At 35.7% G+C, this 21,578-nt stretch overlaps 1 protein-coding gene across 1 annotated transcript in view; it reads left to right on the forward strand.

Annotated features, from left to right (window-relative positions):
* The window catches only part of LOC142339402 (NAD kinase 2, mitochondrial-like), a 117,631-nt gene that overhangs the window by 71,748 nt on the left and 24,305 nt on the right, over positions 1-21,578 (forward strand). The window contains exons 2-3 of the mRNA XM_075389420.1: positions 7,792-8,126; positions 21,076-21,354. Of these exons, the coding sequence (XP_075245535.1) occupies positions 7,825-8,126; positions 21,076-21,354 (581 nt within the window). The 5' untranslated portion in view covers positions 7,792-7,824. The remainder of the gene's footprint in view (positions 1-7,791; positions 8,127-21,075; positions 21,355-21,578) is intronic.

Genomic DNA, 21,578 nt, shown 5'->3' on the forward strand with positions numbered 1-21,578 from the left:
TTAAGTGATTCTAAAATTTTGTTATTAGATTCAAAGTTAAATTTGGACTATAGTAATTCTTGTTCATAACATTTACGTTCTATTATTTAACCATTAATATTTTCTGTTTTATAAGTTCTGGTTGTATACTTAGAACTTCATTAATTTTAAATAATTCTCTATTCCAATTAGATGTAAATCCTTATGGAAAGATATTACGTTTGTCAGCATCAGCATTTCTTACATAATCACTAACTTTATGTCTTGATATACATTAACACTAGCGTTAACTATATAATAACATTAGCCTTAACTATATATAAACATTAACGTTAACTATTTATTAACATTAATATTAACTAACTGCTTATCGGCGAAGAGGCTTCGCCGATTTAATAGTAATATTTTTCTACTAAGAATATTAGTATCACTAAACAACATTATCTTTAGTTTAAAAGTACACTTAACTTATTCTTTTTATAATCTTCATGATCTTTAACTAAATCATTATATTCCTTATCTATATCATTATCCTTCATTGACTTAGTATATAGTTGCTTAAACTTATCACTAAATTCTCTTGTTTAGATGTAGAATTGTGAATACTTCATTATCTTGTTCTTATTTTAGTATTAATTGTTTTTGATAATGATCCACATGCTGTTGCAAATGCTGCGGGTACTGAATAATGTAATCCTATTCCAATAAATGCTGTTGATGTTGCTGTTGTTGCTATAGATGAAAATATAGTTTCTGTTATCCCACCAATGTTAATATAAGATTTGTATATACTTTTTATTTTAATTATTAGTTTCAGGTTAATGGTAATTTTTAATATCTTTGATACTGATATTGTTATTAAAATTATTGTTTGCTTTGATTTTATCATTTATCAAACGTTCTGATTGCGTAGATATATTAGGATATAGTAGTGTTTCCTTTGGTGCGGTTGGTGTTGCTTGATTCACTTTCATTAGTAAAATACCTTTAAATTTCTCTCATTATATCTTCTTGACTAAATTGGTAGTGCATCTCTGATCTTGCTCGTTTTTTTTGTTGTTAATTAACATGATTTCTAAAAGTGTAGCTACTATATATTGTGGTATTAGCTTTCTAATCTAAGTAAGGGTTAACCCGATCTGTGAAGCAGCTTCCCAGATAGATCTATTGTCTTCTTGTAATTCTCTTAGACCGCGAGTAAACAAATCATCTAACTGTATGTTAGTAATGTTTTGATCAAATTTATTATCAAATTCTTGTTTTAATTGGTTATATTTGCTAATAGTATCGCTAGCAACTTTAATACAATTTTGAATAAAGTTATCTTCAGCTTCAGTAAGTTTACTAGATAAGTCAATTAAATTATTTGTGTTTTCAGTTATTTAGTTAATTGTATTATCATCAATTGAAGATGTAGGCAGGTTAATGACACTTGTTGTAAATTCTTCAAATTCCCCTTTACGTAACTCATATTTTTACTTAATATATTAATTTATTATCAGATGTTATTTAGTTATTGTCACAACATTCCTTATTAACAACATCTTTATTATTAGTAGGAATAGGTAATTTAACAATGTTTATTATCCATATCAATACTTTAATTATCTTTTAAAAATAATTGATCTGCTTTAGTTGTAATATTGTTTGTTGGTTTTAGTTTTACTTGTTTACTTTGGTTGAATCTGTTTCGTGTCATTTATTTCAAGAATTAAGTGATTCTAAAATTTTGTTATTAGATTCAAAGTTAAATTTGGACTATAGTAATTCTTGTTCATAACATTTACGTTCTATTATTTAACCATTAATATTTTCTGTTTTATAAGTTCTGGTTGTATACTTAGAACTTCATTAATTTTAAATAATTCTCTATTCCAATTAGATGTAAATCCTTATGGAAAGATATTACGTTTGTCAGCATCAGCATTTCTTACATAATCACTAACTTTATGTCTTGATATACATTAACACTAGCGTTAACTATATAATAACATTAGCCTTAACTATATATAAACATTAACGTTAACTATTTATTAACATTAATATTAACTAACTGCTAATCGGCGAAGAGGCTTCGCCGATTTAATAGTAATATTTTTCTACTAAGAATATTAGTATCACTAAACAACATTATCTTTAGTTTAAAAGTACACTTAACTTATTCTTTTTATAATCTTCATGATCTTTAACTAAATCATTATATTCCTTATCTATATCATTATCCTTCATTGACTTAGTATATAGTTGCTTAAACTTATCACTAAATTCTCTTGTTTTGATGTAGAATTGTGAATATTTCATTATCTTGTTCTTATTTTAGTATTAATTGTTTTTGATAATGATCCACATGCTGTTGCAAATGCTGCGGGTACTGAATAATGTAATCCTATTCCAATAAATGCTGTTGATGTTGCTGTTGTTGCTATAGATGAAAATATAGTTTCTGTTATCCCACCAATGTTAATATAAGATTTGTATATACTTTTTATTTTAATTATTAGTTTCAGGTTAATGCTAATTTTTAATATCTTTGATACTGATATTGTTATTAAAATTATTGTTTGCTTTGATTTTATCATTTATCAAACGTTCTGATTGCGTAGATATATTAGGATATAGTAGTGTTTCCTTTGGTGCGGTTGGTGTTGCTTGATTCACTTTCATTAGTAAAATACCTTTAAATTTCTCTCATTATATCTTCTTGACTAAATTGGTAGTGCATCTCTGATCTTGCTCGTTTTTTTGTTGTTAATTAACATGATTTCTAAAAGTGTAGCTACTATATATTGTGGTATTAGCTTTCTAATCTAAGTAAGGGTTAACCCGATCTGTGAAGCAGCTTCCCAGATAGATCTATTGTCTTCTTGTAATTCTCTTAGACCGCGAGTAAACAAATCATCTAACTGTATGTTAGTAATGTTTTGATCAAATTTATTATCAAATTCTTGTTTTAATTGGTTATATTTGCTAATAGTATCGCTAGCAACTTTAATACAATTTTGAATAAAGTTATCTTCAGCTTCAGTAAGTTTACTAGATAAGTCAATTATATTATTTGTGTTTTCAGTTATTTAGTTAATTGTATTATCATCAATTGAAGATGTAGGCAGGTTAATGACACTTGTTGTAAATTCTTCAAATTCCCCTTTACGTAACTCATATTTTTACTTAATATATTAATTTATTATCAGATGTTATTTAGTTATTGTCACAACATTCCTTATTAACAACATCTTTATTATTAGTAGGAATAGGTAATTTAACAATGTTTATTATCCATATCAATACTTTAATTATCTTTTAAAAATAATTGATCTGCTTTAGTTGTAATATTGTTTGTTGGTTTTAGTTTTACTTGTTTACTTTGGTTGAATCTGTTTCGTGTCATTTATTTCAAGAATTAAGTGATTCTAAAATTTTGTTATTAGATTCAAAGTTAAATTTGGACTATAGTAATTCTTGTTCATAACATTTACGTTCTATTATTTAACCATTAATATCTTCTGTTTTATAAGTTCTGGTTGTATACTTAGAACTTCATTAATTTTAAATAATTCTCTATTCAAATTAGATGTAAATCCTTATGGAAAGATATTACGTTTGTCAGCATCAGCATTTCTTACATAATCACTAACTTTATGTCTTGAACTGGTTTTATTAGATGTAAGGTTGTATTTAACTTCTTGGGGATTGTGTGATGCATCAATAGGCGTCATTTTAATGTTACTATGAGTTTTAATGATTTTATTGTTAATGAGTTATTATTATATGTTACAACAGCATCATTCATCAGTTTTTGTCCAATTATCATCGCCATTTATAAACATGTGTTTATTAATTATATGTAGTAATGTTCTATTAAATCTTTCTATAAATACAGCTATTAGATCACTATATGTTAAGTATACTTACGTATGATGTTCTTAATGTCAGGATTTAAATGTTTTATAATACTCACTACCTCTATCAACCCATAATTTTACTAGTATCCTACCTTCTAGCAGAATTTCTTTAAAGCCATTTTTTATAGATATACCAGATTTATTAAAGGCATAGCCCAAGCATATTTGGTAAATATATGTATAACTGTTAATATGAATTTATAAGTATTATTATATTTACTAAGAGATGCTTTTTAAATTAGGCCTGCTGACCATGTTTTATGTTTTTATAAAGGTATTATTCTGTCTTCGGATTTTTGTCATTTGTGGTGAAAATATTTCCTTAGCTAATTCTTTTTGTTGTTGCTGTTGTTTCCTTTACTATAGTAATATTAATAACTATTATATTAAGTAATAATAATAACTATTATAGTAACTACTATAATAACTATCATATCTACCATAATTAAAAATAAAATGATCCAATTGTTCTTGGACAATAAATTTAGTTGGTAATAGTTGTTTAGTTATTTTGAGTATCTCGCCTTATAATTTATCATGTCCCGCTTTTTTAGTATTAGTAATTCTAATCTTTCTAATAAATCGTTTGGATTAGTGAAACTGCTTCGCAGATCAACGAAGTTGACACTAAGTGGATTAGGACTAAATAATTCACTAGCACCAACTTCTTGTTCACTGTTACTAGACTCCTCGCCACTACTACTGGGGGCTCTTGTTTACATCCTTATCCTTCCCATTGAACCTCTAACAACTTCTGCTCTACCACTCCTAGTATACGTTGGTCTATTATTAATATCGTTTAGAAATGGTTTTATTTTTTCTTTATCTCCTGCTATATCTGGTTCAGTTACATCTTTATTAGTAATGAACATTATGAAACCTTTACTAAAAGTTTAAATACGATCTTTTACTCTTCTACCATCGGATACTAGAGATATATCTACATCATTCTTTTTAAATTTATTTAACGTTTTGTTAACACTTTTAATTGTAATTGTTTTTAATCTCATTACTAGCTGTAAATGTTTGTTTATTATAATTAGTTAATGTTAAGGGTAATGTGATTTCTATATTTTCTAATGTTTTAGTGTTTGTTTTTGATTGGTCATGCCTCGTTCCATTAAGGCTGATTGGTTTCCATTTTGTTCATTAAGAGGATTAGTTATTGGATCAAATAACTATGTTTCCATAGTTTTCTTGTTGCTTTAATTTATCTTCTAATTTACTTTTTCTTTTTTCTTTTTCTTGATTGTTTAATTCCGTGTTTCTAGATTAGTTTTCATCTGCCGAGATGTTTCGCTGATAGACCCTTGCATAGCTTTGCCTTATTTTAGTTAATCATTAAGTTATTTGTAATTTAATAATAAAACTGATAGTTGCTTTTCCACCGATCTCAGAGTGATTTTTTTTCTGTATGCCGAGTGTTAATGATTTTAATGTTAATGAGCTTTTATTATATGTTACAACAGCATCATTCATCAGTTTTTGTCCAATTATCATCGCCATTTATAAACATGTGTTTATTAATTATATGTAGTAATGTTCTATTAAATCTTTCTATAAATACAGCTATTAGATCACTATATGTTAAGTATACTTACGTATGATGTTCTTAATGTCAGGATTTAAATGTTTTATAATACTCACTACCTCTATCAACCCATAATTTTACTAGTATCCTACCTTCTAGCAGAATTTCTTTAAAGCCATTTTTTATAGATATACCAGATTTATTAAAGGCATAGCCCAAGCATATTTGGTAAATATATGTATAACTGTTAATATGAATTTATAAGTATTATTATATTTATTAAGAGATGCTTTTTAAATTAGGCCTGCTGACCATGTTTTATGTTTTTATAAAGGTATTATTCTGTCTTCGGATTTTTGTCATTTGTGGTGAAAATATTTCCTTAGCTAATTCTTTTTGTTGTTGCTGTTGTTTCCTTTACTATAGTAATATTAATAACTATTATATTAAGTAATAATAATAACTATTATAGTAACTACTATAATAACTATCATATCTACCATAATTAAAAATAAAATGATCCAATTGTTCTTGGACAATAAATTTAGTTGGTAATAGTTGTTTAGATATTTTGAGTATCTCGTCTTATAATTTATCATGTCCCGCTTTTTTAGTATTAGTAATTCTAATCTTTCTAATAAATCGTTTGGATTAGTGAAACTGCTTCGCAGATCAACGAAGTTGACACTAAGTGGATTAGGACTAAATAATTCACTAGCACCAACTTCTTGTTCACTGTTACTAGACTCCTCGCCACTACTACTGGGGGCTCTTGTTTACATCCTTATCCTTCCCATTGAACCTCTAACAACTTCTGCTCTACCACTCCTAGTATACGTTGGTCTATTATTAATATCGTTTAGAAATGTTTTTATTTTTTCTTTATCTCCTGCTATATCTGGTTCAGTTACATCTTTATTAGTAATGAACATTATGAAACCTTTACTAAAAGTTTAAATACGATCTTTTACTCTTCTACCATCGGATACTAGAGATATATCTACATCATTCTTTTTAAATTTATTTAACGTTTTGTTAACACTTTTAATTGTAATTGTTTTTAATCTCATTACTAGCTGTAAATGTTTGTTTATTATAATTAGTTAATGTTAAGGGTAATGTGATTTCTATATTTTCTAATGTTTTAGTGTCTGTTTTTGATTGGTCATGCCTCGTTCCATTAAGGCTGATTGGTTTCCATTTTGTTCATTAAGAGGATTAGTTATTGGATCAAATAACTATGTTTCCATAGTTTTCTTGTTGCTTTAATTTATCTTCTAATTTACTTTTTTTTTCTTTTTCTTGATGGTTTAATTCCGTGTTTCTAGATTAGTTTTCATCTGCCGAGATGTTTCGCTGATAGACCCTTGCATAGCTTTGCCTTATTTTAGTTAATCATTAAGTTATTTGTAATTTAATAATAAAACTGATCGTAGCTTTTGCACCGATCTCAGAGTGTTTTTTTTCTGTATGCCGATCACAGTGTGCTCCGCATACAGTACCACAGTAGTGATTTTGTAACAAGTCAGGGGACTGAAGACAGTGAGGAAGAAACCCCAAACCTTCCGTCTGCCAAAGCAACTTAACCTGACCCGATGAATTAACCACTACATCAAGTGAGACAAGAAGGTATAGTTTGGATTCGTTTAAAATGAAAGGGATAATTATGTCGACATAATATTCCCTATTTTTATACTATTACTTATGGCTATAATGGTTTTGATTAATATTAGTGTTTTGCTTAATATTGTAGCGAAATAATATTTTGTGTTATATAAGGGATTTTAGTTAATATATCATAATATTTAGTGTGATTTTAGTGTTTTTAGCTAATATTATATTGTTAATTATTTTTTGTTAGAGTAGTGTATAAGGGGCTATTCAATAAAGTGGCCTTTTCCGTATAGTTGTTTTGAGCCAAGTTTGGGGAAAACAAATACCAAAGAGTCCTTTTTCTTAAAAAAGGAACAATTATTCGAAAAATTTATTTAAGTGTTTGACTAGCCCCTTTTATACACTAATAGTGTATTTTGAGCTCCCTCTCTCTTGCATTGATTCTTTTTATTATGCAAATGGTCGCGCGCTATATTTGTGCTCCCCCAGTTCATTGCGTGAGACTGTAGTAGACTAAGTAGATTAAGATTGTAGTAGACTGAAAATGTGTCCCCTCTCATCGGGTGACAAGTCATGTAGATTATACGCCCTATCTTGGATGAGATAAGTGTACCAATGTTGTAACTCGTTATTGCAACTCGTTGATAACGGTGAGCTCGAGTGATTCATAAAAAATATGAAATTCTTTTGCAAAGCACGTAAATAAACGCGTCTTTAAAAAGGCTGTGTTTGATAGCATAAAATGGAATTATTTATGTGATTTTAAGATGAAATGAAAAGTGACCAATCTGATATTTGATGTATTGGCTCAAATGCTTAGCCAATAGACGTGTAATACAATGGATACCGAAACCTCAACTATCCAAGCGGCAGTTACTTACAAATGGAGGAAACCTTTCTTTTTCTAAAGAGGGTGTTGATTTTTCCAAGCCGCTGGTTATGTCCAAGTACACGAGACTTGAATTTGAGCAGAAGCGGTGGGGTCTCAGCGGTACTGAGCTACGAAATTTGCTAAACTCGCAGGGATCTGATTTTGACAATCTTGAGGCCAAACACAATCAACATTACTCCGTGCTTCAGAAAGTACTACACAGTTTGAGGCAAGTTTAATGACTAAATGTCACAACACTGCTGTTGTCGCTAATATTCAACTAGAGTTATCCAACTCTGAGACGAAGAAGTGGTTTATAATAACATTGAGAGGGCGCTGAAAACTGTGCTATTGTTTTCAATCAACCCCTGCGTAACCCTCTTTCAATAGTTGCATAACCCACATCAGTTTTCTTGATTAGATTAGGCTGTCACTTTTTGAAGCAGCAGTGACGGAACTTGGTAGTTAGGCCACTGTTTTGTAGTTTTTATGGGGGGTTTGCCTAAAGTAGTGTTTCTGGTATTCGACTGTTAACTTCATTTAGTGGAGCTATAATTCTTTTAAATTTTTTACAACTCGAAGGGGAGGTATGGTAATCTGTTTAAAAGCTGTGATAGCGAACTAATATTGGCCTTCCTTCGGTTCCTACAATTCAAAGAATTTGAATTGTATTGGTGTGTGTTTTTTAGACTCGATGAAGAGTTTTGTATTTTTTCTGTTAATCAATTTTATTGGAATTTTGAGGCCCGAAATGAAACGCTTGAAAAACTGAACTGGTTTGAACAAATTGGAGAGTCTTGCGAGTGGCTAATTGTTTAAACCAGTTGCGGAGAAGGCGAGAAAATGAGATATGAACAGGAAATTTTTAACCAAGCGAAATATTTTTTTGCGGCTGTTTCAAGCCGTCTATTTGGTTTCAACAATTTTTTGTGTAATTGGTCTGAATGGACTATAGTAGTTGGCTATAGTTGAATCGAATGGTTTGAGGATTGATTTGATAGTGCTTTCAAAGTTTATTTTGCCAATAAGTACGAGTTATTTGCTAATTTTTAGTGTTGGCGCCACTACAAATCATAAGCGAGAGCCATCAGAAAGCAAGAACTAACTTTTGAAATCAGAAAAACTTAGAATTTGTCAAAACTCAAAAATGGTTCAAGTTAAATTTTTACAAGTTGGAACTCCAAAGTGGGACAAAACATGGGAGAAAAACTCCGAAGGAAAAACCTGAGACAGCGGTCTTGCACTTGGTTTGGGTAACCTCTAAGCTACCTGTGGACCCCGCGACGGTTTTTGCTTCAGACCCACAAGTGTGGCTATTAACACTTATTTGTTGCAAAAGTGCATTTTTCATATTTTTCCTATTTTTAGTAAAATTTATTCGTTAATTATCTTAGTTATTTGTTTATGGTCAAATGCCTTATTTCGAAGCGATTCAGTGCTGCGTAATAAAAATTCGTGCTTTTGTCAATAATAATAAAAACCATTTTGTGCAATTAGTTGACATTTACAGGGTAAATATTGGCCTAAATCATTTTACTTGACTAAACAATCAGGAGCGAGTTATGATGCTATAGATGATATTTACCTTATTATTGACTTTAACCTGTTTTTTTGGATAGTGAAATTGTATCAAATTTAAAAGCTGAAGAAACGTATCCAGATCAGTTGGTTTTCAAATTGAATATAATTTGATCTCGATCTTAGTCATTGTCAAGTTTAAGTTGCTAGATTTTGAAGTCAATAAAGTTTTAGGTCAGCTAAATTAGTTGAGCTTTCCTAAAAGTTATGAACAGTACTAACACTGACTGAAACCTTACAAACTCAGTAAGAGATTGGTTATAGTTCATCAAACCAAAGTTACAGTCCTTCAATACGACCGAGCGGCTAATTGTTTTGACGAGATTATTAGTTAATCGAATTAAGTGAAGAACCAGGCAGGCGTGAAGCTCGAGCACCAGGCTGTGATTTTTCGTTTCCGCTGAGATTTTTGAGTAGCCGCAAATTTTGGTTCTCCTACCCGGACAACACGAACAGCAACGAATCTTCAATTCTATTTGGTGGACCAGAACGAAATCTTTACGATGGCTGGAAAGAGCCCCGATAGACATTGGAAAATTGCTGACTACAAGATGTCAGTCGAATTCAAGAGAATAGAAAATGAGCAAGCTGAATTGTTCAAAACATTTGACAGACTTCTTGCTGATGTGGAAAGTCACTTAGCCCAGAACAAAGCAGTGTCTGCCGAAAGAGCATATCGATGTTTCTTTGAAACTTACAATGAATTCGAGGAAAACAGACAGCAGCAGATTGCGAGAGCGCCAGAGTTCGTTAGGAATTGAAAGTGAAGAAGTTGACGGTGAGAATTACGTCTATACCTGGGAACAGCAAGACAAATTACGTTTGCGACAGCATGAGCGAGAGCTCGAAAACGAGCGAAAGAAAGCTGAGGCTGACGAAGAGCAAAGACGCCTGGAATTTGAACTGACAAAAGGAAGTTCAAGAGCATCTGGGTTGCAGGCAGAGGACTTAGGAAGTGTTAGATCAAGAGGGAAGCTAGAAAGAACGGCAGGCTGGGCAGATGCAATGGCCCAACAGTATGGCCCTAGCTGGCCACTATCCAAATGCTGTGGTCGACCCTCCTAGGAACGGTGAGTCAAATTACGCCACAAGTAAGATTCTACGAACCCAAAGAATGCAGAATTTCTATTCAAAGATGGGCAGCACGCCATTTTTAATTGCGAGAAATATCAATTAATGAAGCCGAATGAAATATCAATTAATGAAGCCGAATGAACGACGAAAAGATAAGCACAAGTTCAGACTGTATATCGTTGCCTGAGACCTGGCCATCCATCGGTCAAAGGTATGCAAAAGTAAAACTTATAGTGTCCCCAATTGTAGCAGACGACATACCAAACTTTTGCATAGCGACTTCTCCTTGAAGGAGGCTACAATGAGTGTCTCAGATACTGCAACGGCAGTAGCAACAAACATCACACAAGGGCATCTGGGTTGCAGGGAGAGGACTTAGAAAGTGTTGAATCAAGACGGAAGCTAGAAAGGACGGCAGTGTGGGCAGATGCAGTGGCCGAACAGTATTGACCTAGCCGGGCACTATCTCCAAATGCTGTGGTCTACCCTCCTAGGAATATCACCAAGGACAGAGTTGAAAAACGTTTCAGCGTCTACCCGCAAACTACCCCACTTTTCCAACCAGGCGTAGGAATTTTCTCAACGCAACTGCGTGACTCTGAGTTTTCTCAAGTCGGAAATCCCTAAATCATTTAGGGTGACAGAACCACGAACGCATTTGTCCAAAACTACGTTCCAACAGCAAGGAACGTCAGCATTCCAAATCAAGTCAGAGTCCCTAGCATAACTCTCGTAACAGTTCGATGGAGAGTCAAAACCAAGCAACGGTGAGCCAAACCACGCTACAAGTAAATTACCTACCGAGTGGTGATCCGAGAGGGTTACCAAAACTCAACTGATTTCTTGGGAGACCCCTTGGTGACCCCATCATAAGATTTTTGATGTCATTGTGAATGAAAAGCGGCTAAGTGATACTGAGATATAGTATCTGAAGATTAGCTTCACTAGTCAGGCGAAAGTGACAATATCTGGATTGGGCTTCAGCTTAGACATATTATCAAGTTTGAGACGTTCCCTCTAAATAGTTCGGCAGACCGAGTGTCATAGTCAAGCTCAACTTAAGAAGATATACTGTCACCCTCCAGTTAGACACGATGATTCCAATAGCATTGTTCGTTTTGTAAGCGCAGTCACAAACATAGTTGAGGTTTTGACTGCTTTGATTTCAGCATGATCTGGAATTGAATGATGTTCTAAGTTTAGCAGCCGGAAAATTGTCCCCTCAGATTAAAGAGCAGTAGCTACGACCTACAGGATAATCGACTACTGGCAGCAAACTTGATTGTATTGACAGCTTTTGTACATGAGGACTTGTTAGCTCAGGCAAGCTCTTAAGTTTCAAAGACGCGAAAAACCAAGAACAAGTACTTTTGCAACAAAGCTGAAGATTCTACGAACCCAAAGAATGCAGAATGTCTATTCAAAGATGGACAGTACGCCATTTTTACTTGCGAGAAATATCAATTAATGAAGCCGAATGAACGATGAGAACATGTGCACAAGTTCAGACTGTGTATCGTTGCCAGTGATCTGGCCATCGGTCAAAGAATCGCAAAAGTAGAAATGATAATTATAATGTCCCCAATTGTGGCAGACGACCTAGCAAACTTTTGCATGGCGACTTCTCAATGAAGGAGGCTACAATGAGTGTCTCAGATACTACAACGGCTGTAGCAACAAACATCACACAAGGAGTACTCCCTGTGGTGCGGATTAAACTGATGAATGATGATCTAAGCCTAAGCGCGCTAGCAATGTGTGATACAGGCTCCTCAATTCCATTCGCAGATAAGTCAATCGTATCTATACTGCGCCTATAAGACTGAAAAGTGTCCTTATCGTTAGTAGGAATTCACGGATCACAAGGTGTCAAAACGGAATTAGTGCCGATAGGTGTTTCAGCACAAAAGAGGTCTCAACCGTTGACAACAGTGCAATTTTATGTTCATGGGAAACTGAAGTTAGGTGACTAGATTGTAGATCTGCAAGAGTTGAAAGAGCGCTGCCCACATTTGAGAAATTTGCCGAATCAGAGCTACAATCTAAATGAAGTTCAAGTTATTCTTGGACCATTGAAGTTAAAGAAGTCAGAAGAGAAAACTGCACCTGGGCCTGTAAGATCCTACTCCTGCTTAAACAGCAACCCCAATTGCAAAAGACAAATTAGCAAGCCAGTTGAGTAAGTGGCTGGACATCGAATCTTACGCCTCAAACTGTTATGTCATTCGAACAATGAACAGAGAGCAATCAAGACATTGGAGCAACTAGCTCGATTCACCGGTGGAAGATATGATTTGGACTTTGGCGAGAAGATGAAGTGAAGTTAACAAATAACTTCTATCCTGCTATGGTGCAACCCAAGTCCATAGAACGACGCCTATAGAAAGATGGCAAGCTACGAAAGCGTTATCAGGAAACCAATGACACTGACTGATTATTTTCGCAAAGTTTAACAATTTGAACCCAACGATTCCAGGGACAGGCTTCAATGGTATTTAACCACATCATCCTGTCATCAACCCTCATAAGCCCGAAAAATTCAGAGGAGTGCAACGCAGCAGCAAAGTATCAATGTGTGGGCCTCAATAACAAACTCTTATCTGGACCAGATATGTTGCAGAGTCTTACAGGAATTATTTTCGCTTCGCGAACACCAAATAGCTCTTTTAGCCGACATGGAAGCGATGTCTCTTCAAATTGCTGTCCCAAGCGATAATAACCGATGATAACAATTTCTCTGGAGGCAAGATTGAGAGCAGAGGATAGAAGGTTACGAGTATACGCGGCACGTTTTTGGGGCGAAGAGCTCGCCGACTTGTGCAATTTACGCTTTGCATCAAGTGGCGAAAGATAACACGAAATACAATGAAAATCTTGTTAAAACTGTCCAGCGAAACTTTTACCTGGACAAGTTTCTAAGGTCAGTCAGAAGACCTCAAGAAGCAATCGAAAGCTACCAAAAAGTTTGAAACAGCCTCAGCAAAGGTGGATTCAGTTTGACAAAACGAATAACGAGTCGCAAAAAAGTCAAGTCACAGATCCCAGAAGCAGACAATTTAACGGAAGTTGTGAAAGACTTTCGTGGCAGAACCACAATGATCCTGGAACCACTCCTTGGAGTAAACTGGAATGTAGACACAGACAGTCTTATAGTCTGTCGTAGAACTGGGCAGGAAGTTCCACCGAAAATAACTCAGAGAATTGTCCTATCCTGTGTATCCTTTGTCTCAGCGGTGTTCGATCCACTTGGGATATGTTTATCCTTCGCCATAAGGGTGCGGTTTCTACTTAAAAGCATCTGGGCATCAATGGGACACGCATCGGACAAAGTTGTCAACAGAGCACTCAAAGATAGCGATTGGCGCTCTGAGTTGAAAGAAATGAGAACGATGTCGATAATTCGACTTCATTTCGAAAACAGATGTACACATTTTGAGACGCGGCAGACGAAGCAGTGTGCTACATCTGCAAGATACAGCGACGTTGAAACTAATCTCTGTGATATGAAATTGCCGTGTAGAACCTATCAGCTACACGTCAATTCCGAAGTTAGAACGTCCAGCCGCAGTTCACCGGATTCGAAACTTCATTGCCTGTTTAATGATGAAATGGACCAAGCAGAACAAATTTTATTTCGATTTGTTCAAACTGAAGGCTTCCCGAATGTTTCAATGTTGATAGCAAATAGCAAAATCTCAAAAACTGAGCATTGCCAAATTGTCACCCTTCTTAGAAGGGGATGGAACAATTCTAGTGAAAGGTCGGCTGAAGCATTCGCATCTCGACTGCAAAACATCCAGTCGTACTACCTCTATTGGAGAGAGCGCAACGTGTCAGTTTGCACGAAGGCAGACTTTTCTTCAACAAGAGTTCTGGATCATTGGGTTGAGAATTGCTTTAAGGAAACTCAAGTCAAGTTTTGTCAAATTTCGGCACAGAAACGCCAATTCAACCCATCCACCGATTGCAGACTTACCACGAGAGCGACTTGATGAAACTGTGTTCCACTTTACCCATACTGGAGTTGACTATTTCGGAACCTTTGGTGTCAAGTTTTTACGACGTTCATTGAAGAGATGGTGTTGTCTTTTTACTTGTCTTTCAACCAGAGCGGTACACATCGAAGTGGCGCAGTCATTAAACACCGAGTCATGTATAGCAGCGGTAACGAGATTCACTGCAAGACGTGGCAAGTACTTTTGCAACAAAGCTGAAGATTCTACGAACCCAAAGAATGCAGATTGTCTTAATTAAAGATGGACAGCATGACTTTTTTAATTGCGAGAAATATCAATTATTGAAGCCGAATGAACGACGAGAACATGTGCACAAGTTGAGACTGTGTATCGTTGCCTGAGACCTGGCCATCGGTCAAAGGATTGCAAAAGTAGAACTTATAGTGTCCCCAATTGTGGCAGACGACATACCAAACTTTTGCATAGCGACTTCTCAATGAAGGAGGCTACAATGAGTGTCTCAGATACTACAACGGCTGTAGCAACAAACATCACACAAGGAGTACTCCCTGTGGTGCGGATTAAACTGATGAATGATGATCTAAGCCTAAGCGCGCTAGCAATGTGTGATACAGGCTCCTCAATTCCATTCGCAGATAAGTCAATCGTATCTATACTGCGCCTATAAGACTGAAAAGTGTCCTTATCGTTAGTAGGAATTCACGGATCACAAGGTGTAAAAACGGAAAGTGCCGATAGGTGTTTCAGCACAAAAGAGGTTTAGCCGTTGACAACAGTGCAATTTTATGTTCATGGGAAACTGAAGTTAGGTGACTAGATTGTAGATCTGCAAGAGTTGAAAGAGCGCTGCCCACATTTGAGAAATTTGCCGAATCAGAGCTACAATCTAAATGAAGTTCAAGTTATTCTTGGACCATTGAAGTTAAAGAAGTCAGAAGAGAAAACTGCACCTGGGCCTGTAAGATCCTACTCCTGCTTAAACAGCAACCCCAATTGCAAAAGACAAATTAGCAAGCCAGTTGAGTAAGTGGCTGGACATCGAATCTTACGCCTCAAACTGTTATGTCATTCGAACAATGAACAGAGAGATAAGTTGGAGAGAGACATAACAGAGAGAGAGAGAGAGAGAGAGAGAGAGAGAGAGAGAGAGAGATAACAGAGAGACATTGGCGCTAACAACTCGATTCACCGGTGGAAGATATGAAGTTGGACTTTGGCAAGAAGATGAAGTGATGTTAACAAATATTTTCTACCCTGCTATGGGCAACTCAAGTCAATAGAACGACGCCTATAGAAAGATGGCAAGCTACGAAAGCGTCATCAGGAAACCATTGACACTGACTGATTATTTTCGCAAAGTTTAACAATTTGAACTTAACGATACCAGGGACAGGCTTTAATGGTATTTAACCACATTATCCTGTCATCAACCCTCATAAGACCGAAAAATTCAGAGGAGTGCAACGCAGCAGCAAAGTATCAATGTGTGGGCCTCAATAACAAACTCTTATCTGGACCAGATATGTTGCAGAGTCTTACAGGAATTTTTTTTCGCTTCCGCGAACACCAAATAGCGCTTTCAGCCGACATGGAAGCGATGTCTCTTCAAATTGCTGTCCCAAGCGATGACAACCTATGATAACAATTTCTCTGGCGGCAAGATCCAGAGCAAAGGATAGAAAGTTACGAGTATACACGGCACGTTTTTGGGGCGAAGAGCTCGCCGACTTGTGCAATTTACGCTTTGCATCAAGTGGCGAAAGATAACACGAAAAACCATGAAAACCTTGTTAAAACTGTCCAGCGAAACTTTTACATTGACAAATTTCTAATGTTAGTCAGAACACCTCAAGAAGCAATCGAAAGCTACCAAAAAGTTCGAAACAGCCTCAGCAAAGGTGGATTCAGTTTGACAAATCGAATAACGAGTCAAAAAAGTCAAGTCACAGATCCCAGAAGCAGACAATTTACCGGAAGTTGTGAAAAACTTTCGAGGCCGAACCACAATCATCCTCACTCCTTGGAGTAAACTGGAATGTACACACAGACAGTCTCATAGTCTGTTCTGGAACTGAGCAGGAAGTTCCACCGAAAATAACTCAGAGAATAGTCCTATCCTTTGTATCCTTTGTCTCAGTGGTGTTCGATGCACTTGGGATATGTTTATCGTTCCCCATAAGGGTGCGGTTTCTACTTAAAAGCATCTGGGCATCAATGGGACACGCATCGGACAAAGTTGTCAACAGAGCACTCAAAGGTAGCGATTGGCGCTCTGAGTTGAAAGAAATGAGAACGATGTCGATAATTCGATTATTTCAAAAACAGATGTACACATTTTGAGGCGCTTCAGAGAAAGCAGTGTGCACGGTAGCATATCTACAAGATGCAGCGACGTTGAAACTCATCTCTGTGATAGGAAATTGCCGTATAGAACCTTTCAGCTACACATCAATTCCGATGTTAGAACGTCCAGCCGCAGTTCTCCGGATTCGAAACTTCATTGCCTGTTACATGAGGGTCAAGACAACGCAGAAGGGACTTCTGGAATCAGATGAAATCGACCAAGCAGAACAAATTTTATTTCGATTTGTTCAAACTGAAGGCTTCCCGAATGTTGATAGCAAATAGCAAAATCTCAAAAACTCCTGAGCATTGCCAAATTGTCACCCTTCATATAAGGGAATGGAACAATTCGAGTGAAAGGTCGGCTGAAGCATTCGCATCTCGATTACAACGCCAAACATTCAATTTTTTTTACTGCAAAACATCCAGTCGTACTACCTCTATTGGAGAGAACGCAACGTGACAGTTTGCACGAAGGCACAGACTTTTCTTCAAGAGTGATAGCTTCTCCTCTAGGGAGAATCCGGGCGCCTTAGCTGCAGCGAAATAAACAGACGGAAAGTTTTTGCGAGCCAATCGGAGAAGTGCACATTTTTATCGAAAAGTGGCAGTCGACTTCATCACTTGTGACTGAAATCTGTTAAGTGGTGTGGGGCTTCGATATTATTATCTTTTCATAATAATATCCGACGATGCAGCAAAACACTACAAAGTGAAAATTGTTTAAGCTGATTTGTATCTGCGCAAGATGATCTTGAGCAGCGTTGTTGCAGCCGCTATCGCAAAAATTTAATTGAAAAGTCCAACTAAACAAGCTGAAACTACAACAAGCTTTTGACTAACATAATTAAATCATTTTCATTTGAACTGCGAACGGAAGCAGGACATTCATTGCCCTTTTCCGGAACTGAAAAAGTTATTATAACACTACAATTCAAAAACTTTTCCACATAAAAGGGATTCTTACTATGCAAATCAAGTAACACGATTTACTGGACATTTCTTCAAAGAGGAATATGTTTTAGAGCACTCTCTAGCGGCAGACATTCGGCTGGTTGCACTGCCTTTCGCCCGCCGCTTCATTCTGCCTACTGCAAAACTTTTTTGGTATAGAGCTTCTGAAGTTAAGCGTTCCAGAGATTTTGGATTTTTTCGGCAGTAAAAAATCCTCAGAACGGGCATTCAAAAAATATAATTACAAACACTGTAATAAAACAAATCTGAAGACGACAACGAATCATTTCACGTTGGAGAATTTTGAAACGGATCATATCACAGAAAGCAATGTAACAAACGTAAAATGTTCATTTCGATCCAGGAAGCTCAAAAAGGAGTCGATCAAATTTTTCGCTAAGGTGAAAGATGGTTGTTTATTTATTGCCATCGGAATCAACTCTGTTCTTTGGATTTATTTCAAAAATCTTCTCTACTAGGAACTTTCGACAGTAGTTTTTTTGTCAAATGTTGGGCCCAATCTATAGTCGATATGGATATATGTTAGAATCTGAAGTGATCCCAACATTTTTATTGATCTACAAAAAGTTTTCCTCGGTGAAATGTAAAATTTTCTAGTTTTAAGAAGCTGATTTGAATTATGACGATTTTAGCTTCCAGTCATAAAAACTCGACCGCATGCATTTTTATACACTCCTGATTATGGCGAAAGAAGCGTCACTTAAGATATGAAGGACAAACATTGAGCTGTTGACAGTACAAGAACATTTGTACATGATTGAACAATTAATACGCGGAGGATTAACATTGGTTTTTATCGGTTTACCGTGCGTCCGAGGCGTCAACATTTACGTTCTGTGCTGACGCGAATAATCCATATGGGGTGTCATGCAAACGAACTACCAGTGGGGGGAATTCGCCTTAAACAATAAAATTACCCTAAATGAAATCCTCAATACCTAATGACTGTCCATTGGCTTTTTTGTCGAAGTGGACTTGCAATACTCTGTTCACTTTCAAGATGACCACCTAGGCATTCACCTTGACCCTACAAAAAATCGTTCCAGACAATTGGCTTGGAGATTGTCAACATGAGCTCAAAGAACCACACAACACAAATTACCAAGTTCGAATGGTTAGAAAAGAACTGTGTATTACTATAGACTTAGTAATTTATTCTTAGGTTTAACTGTTCGTTTAACTGTTTCCTGATTGAATTGTTTCAAAAGTGCACCGTACCATACTGTTCAAACAAGCGAACTAGTTAGCACCCTATATTATACTCAATAAATATAAATGTGAGGCCGCTAACAATAAATTCGAAGAGAGCTACAAGTTCATTAATAATGCTGTATATGGCAATAGATGTGAATCAATGCGCAACTAATTGCAAAAGATGCTGATCAAGTACCCAATTCGATTTCGGAATTCGAATTTGATCTATTAATGATATTTGGAAAAATCTTGGCAGCATTGTATTTATCCCACGAAAGAACACGCCAACAATATTTGGAGCAACTATGCATGATCTGGCCATTTTTCAATGTATAATCTCCATTACTACACTGCGGGCTAATATCCATACGATGCGGGTTAATTTTGTTACTCTGTTATATAATGACACGGAATGTTAGTTATATAAAATCCGTAGCAACATCTTTAGAATTGAGAAATTAGCTAGGCGATTTCGATTTTCGCCCCTATCCGAGTGACCACTGTACACAGCACACGAAATAATCGAACAGTTCTCAAGTTTAAGGACGAATTGGCGGGAGATTTTATTACGGAGTTTGAATATTTGAAGCCAAAACTTGTCTCAATACTCTCAAAGTAAGTATTCTTTCTATTTGCTCAAGCATGTTATTTTTTATCTATAAATTACAATGGTTATGAGTAGGCTTCGGAATGGAGTTAATTTATCATTTTATCCATAGCGGTTAGTATACTTTCAAAGACTTGATTCAAGGCTTCTCATTTTCTTTTGGCTGTCGAAATCTGTCGGTTAACGAGTTACAATGAGCTCTCAACGTCTCGGTCTCCAGAATGCGGGCTAATTTTGTTAGTGTGCTATATAGTGACACGGATTGTTAGTTATATAAAATGTGCAGCAACGTCTTTAGTAATGAAATTAGCAAGAGCCGGTTTCAGCAGACGAATTCGATTTTCCCATTATCCGAGTGATCACTGTATACAGCACACGAAATAAACGGACAGTTCTCAGGTTTAAGGGCGAATTGGCGGGAGATTTTATTACGGAGTTTGAATGTTTGAAGCCAAAACTTGTCTCAATACTCTAATGGAATTAATTCATCATTTTATCCATAGCGGTTAGGATACTTTCAAAGACTGATTCAAGGCTTTTCATTTTCTTTGGGCTGTCGAAATCTGTCGGTTAACGAGTTACAATGAGCTCTCAACAACGTCTCCGTCTCCAGAATGAAAGACTCAAACTGAGAGCGAAAGAATAAAGGCTTTGAAGTTTTTACATGTATCACCGCCAATGATAACCCCCTATTATCACACGCGGCGGTTTCACTTTGATTTCTGCTTTTTTTTCATTTTTTGATAGGAGTTTTCTAACTGGTTTTCAATCCATTCATAGTCTATTCTAGGCGTAGTTCTTTGTATAGTTAATGAAAAATTCTTTGAATTGTTTCAGGACTTGTAGTGCTATATTTTCCATTTGTTTTGAACAGATTGTTTTCTAAATGGTTTTCTGAATCCATTCGTAGCCCATTCTAGGTCTAGTTCTTTGCTTAATCAATGAAAATTCTTTAAATTTTGGTCCAGGACTTGTCTTTTTTAATTTCTTCGTCAAGATTTTTGTTACGACTATAGAACGTCACGCTGACTTCACGCAATCACTCTTATTAGAGCTAGCTTCACTCAATCACTCTTATTAGTGCGTGCCCTCATCCAATCACTCTTATTAGAGCTAGCTTTTTGTTCATGTGAGTGAATAATTTTATGGTCACATGACTTACCTCATTCATTAGAATAACTCCCTCTCTCTTTCTCTCTCTCAAATTGATTTTTGTTAACTTGAGTTTAGGTCAATTGAGAATATCTTAACCTGATTGAAGGTTGTTCGAGGGCAGCTTTACAGTATATGAGTAATTACAACAGAAATTCTTAACTTCACAGCAATATGTATAAATGCTTTTCTTTTCATTCGTTTTTTGAGACTACAGCTCTATGAAGCTACCGCAGCTATTTTCTGACAATCTGCCAGCTATGTTTATTGTTCTTTAGGTCCGTAGGCTCCGATGTGACAATAGTGCAGCGCGGACAGTATACAGATGAACTGATTAACAACAGCTCTGTCATCTTTACAGTAGGAGGCGATGGAACTTTTCTTCAAGCTGCATCCAAAATCACATGTCGCGATAAGCCTTTAATTGGGGTGAACAGTGACCCTAGCAAGTCTCTCGGCATCCTCTGTCTACCTAGCAAGTTCAACGAAGACCCTGTTAGAAGTTTGAGGCGCTTGGTTGATGGGAAATTCAACTGGTTTTTCAGGAAACGTATCAGGTGAATTACAAACAGTGTTAGAGATTGTTAATATACGGATCCAGCTCAGATTTTATTTTTACTTTATAATAGCCGCCCCAGCTTCTCAGCCGGATATTATAGCGCTTCTATTTTTACAATTCAGAGAATTTGAATTGTATTGGGGCGCCTCCTTGTTTTCAAGATCTGTTCGCACATTTTCATGATTTTTGATGTCAAATTGAAGTATGATTTTGGTCACGCTG

The sequence above is a fragment of the Convolutriloba macropyga genome, chromosome 5 (genome assembly GCF_964194025.1).
Source record: "Convolutriloba macropyga chromosome 5, txConMacr16.3, whole genome shotgun sequence".
In the NCBI taxonomy this organism is placed as follows: Eukaryota; Metazoa; Xenacoelomorpha; order Acoela; family Convolutidae; genus Convolutriloba; species Convolutriloba macropyga.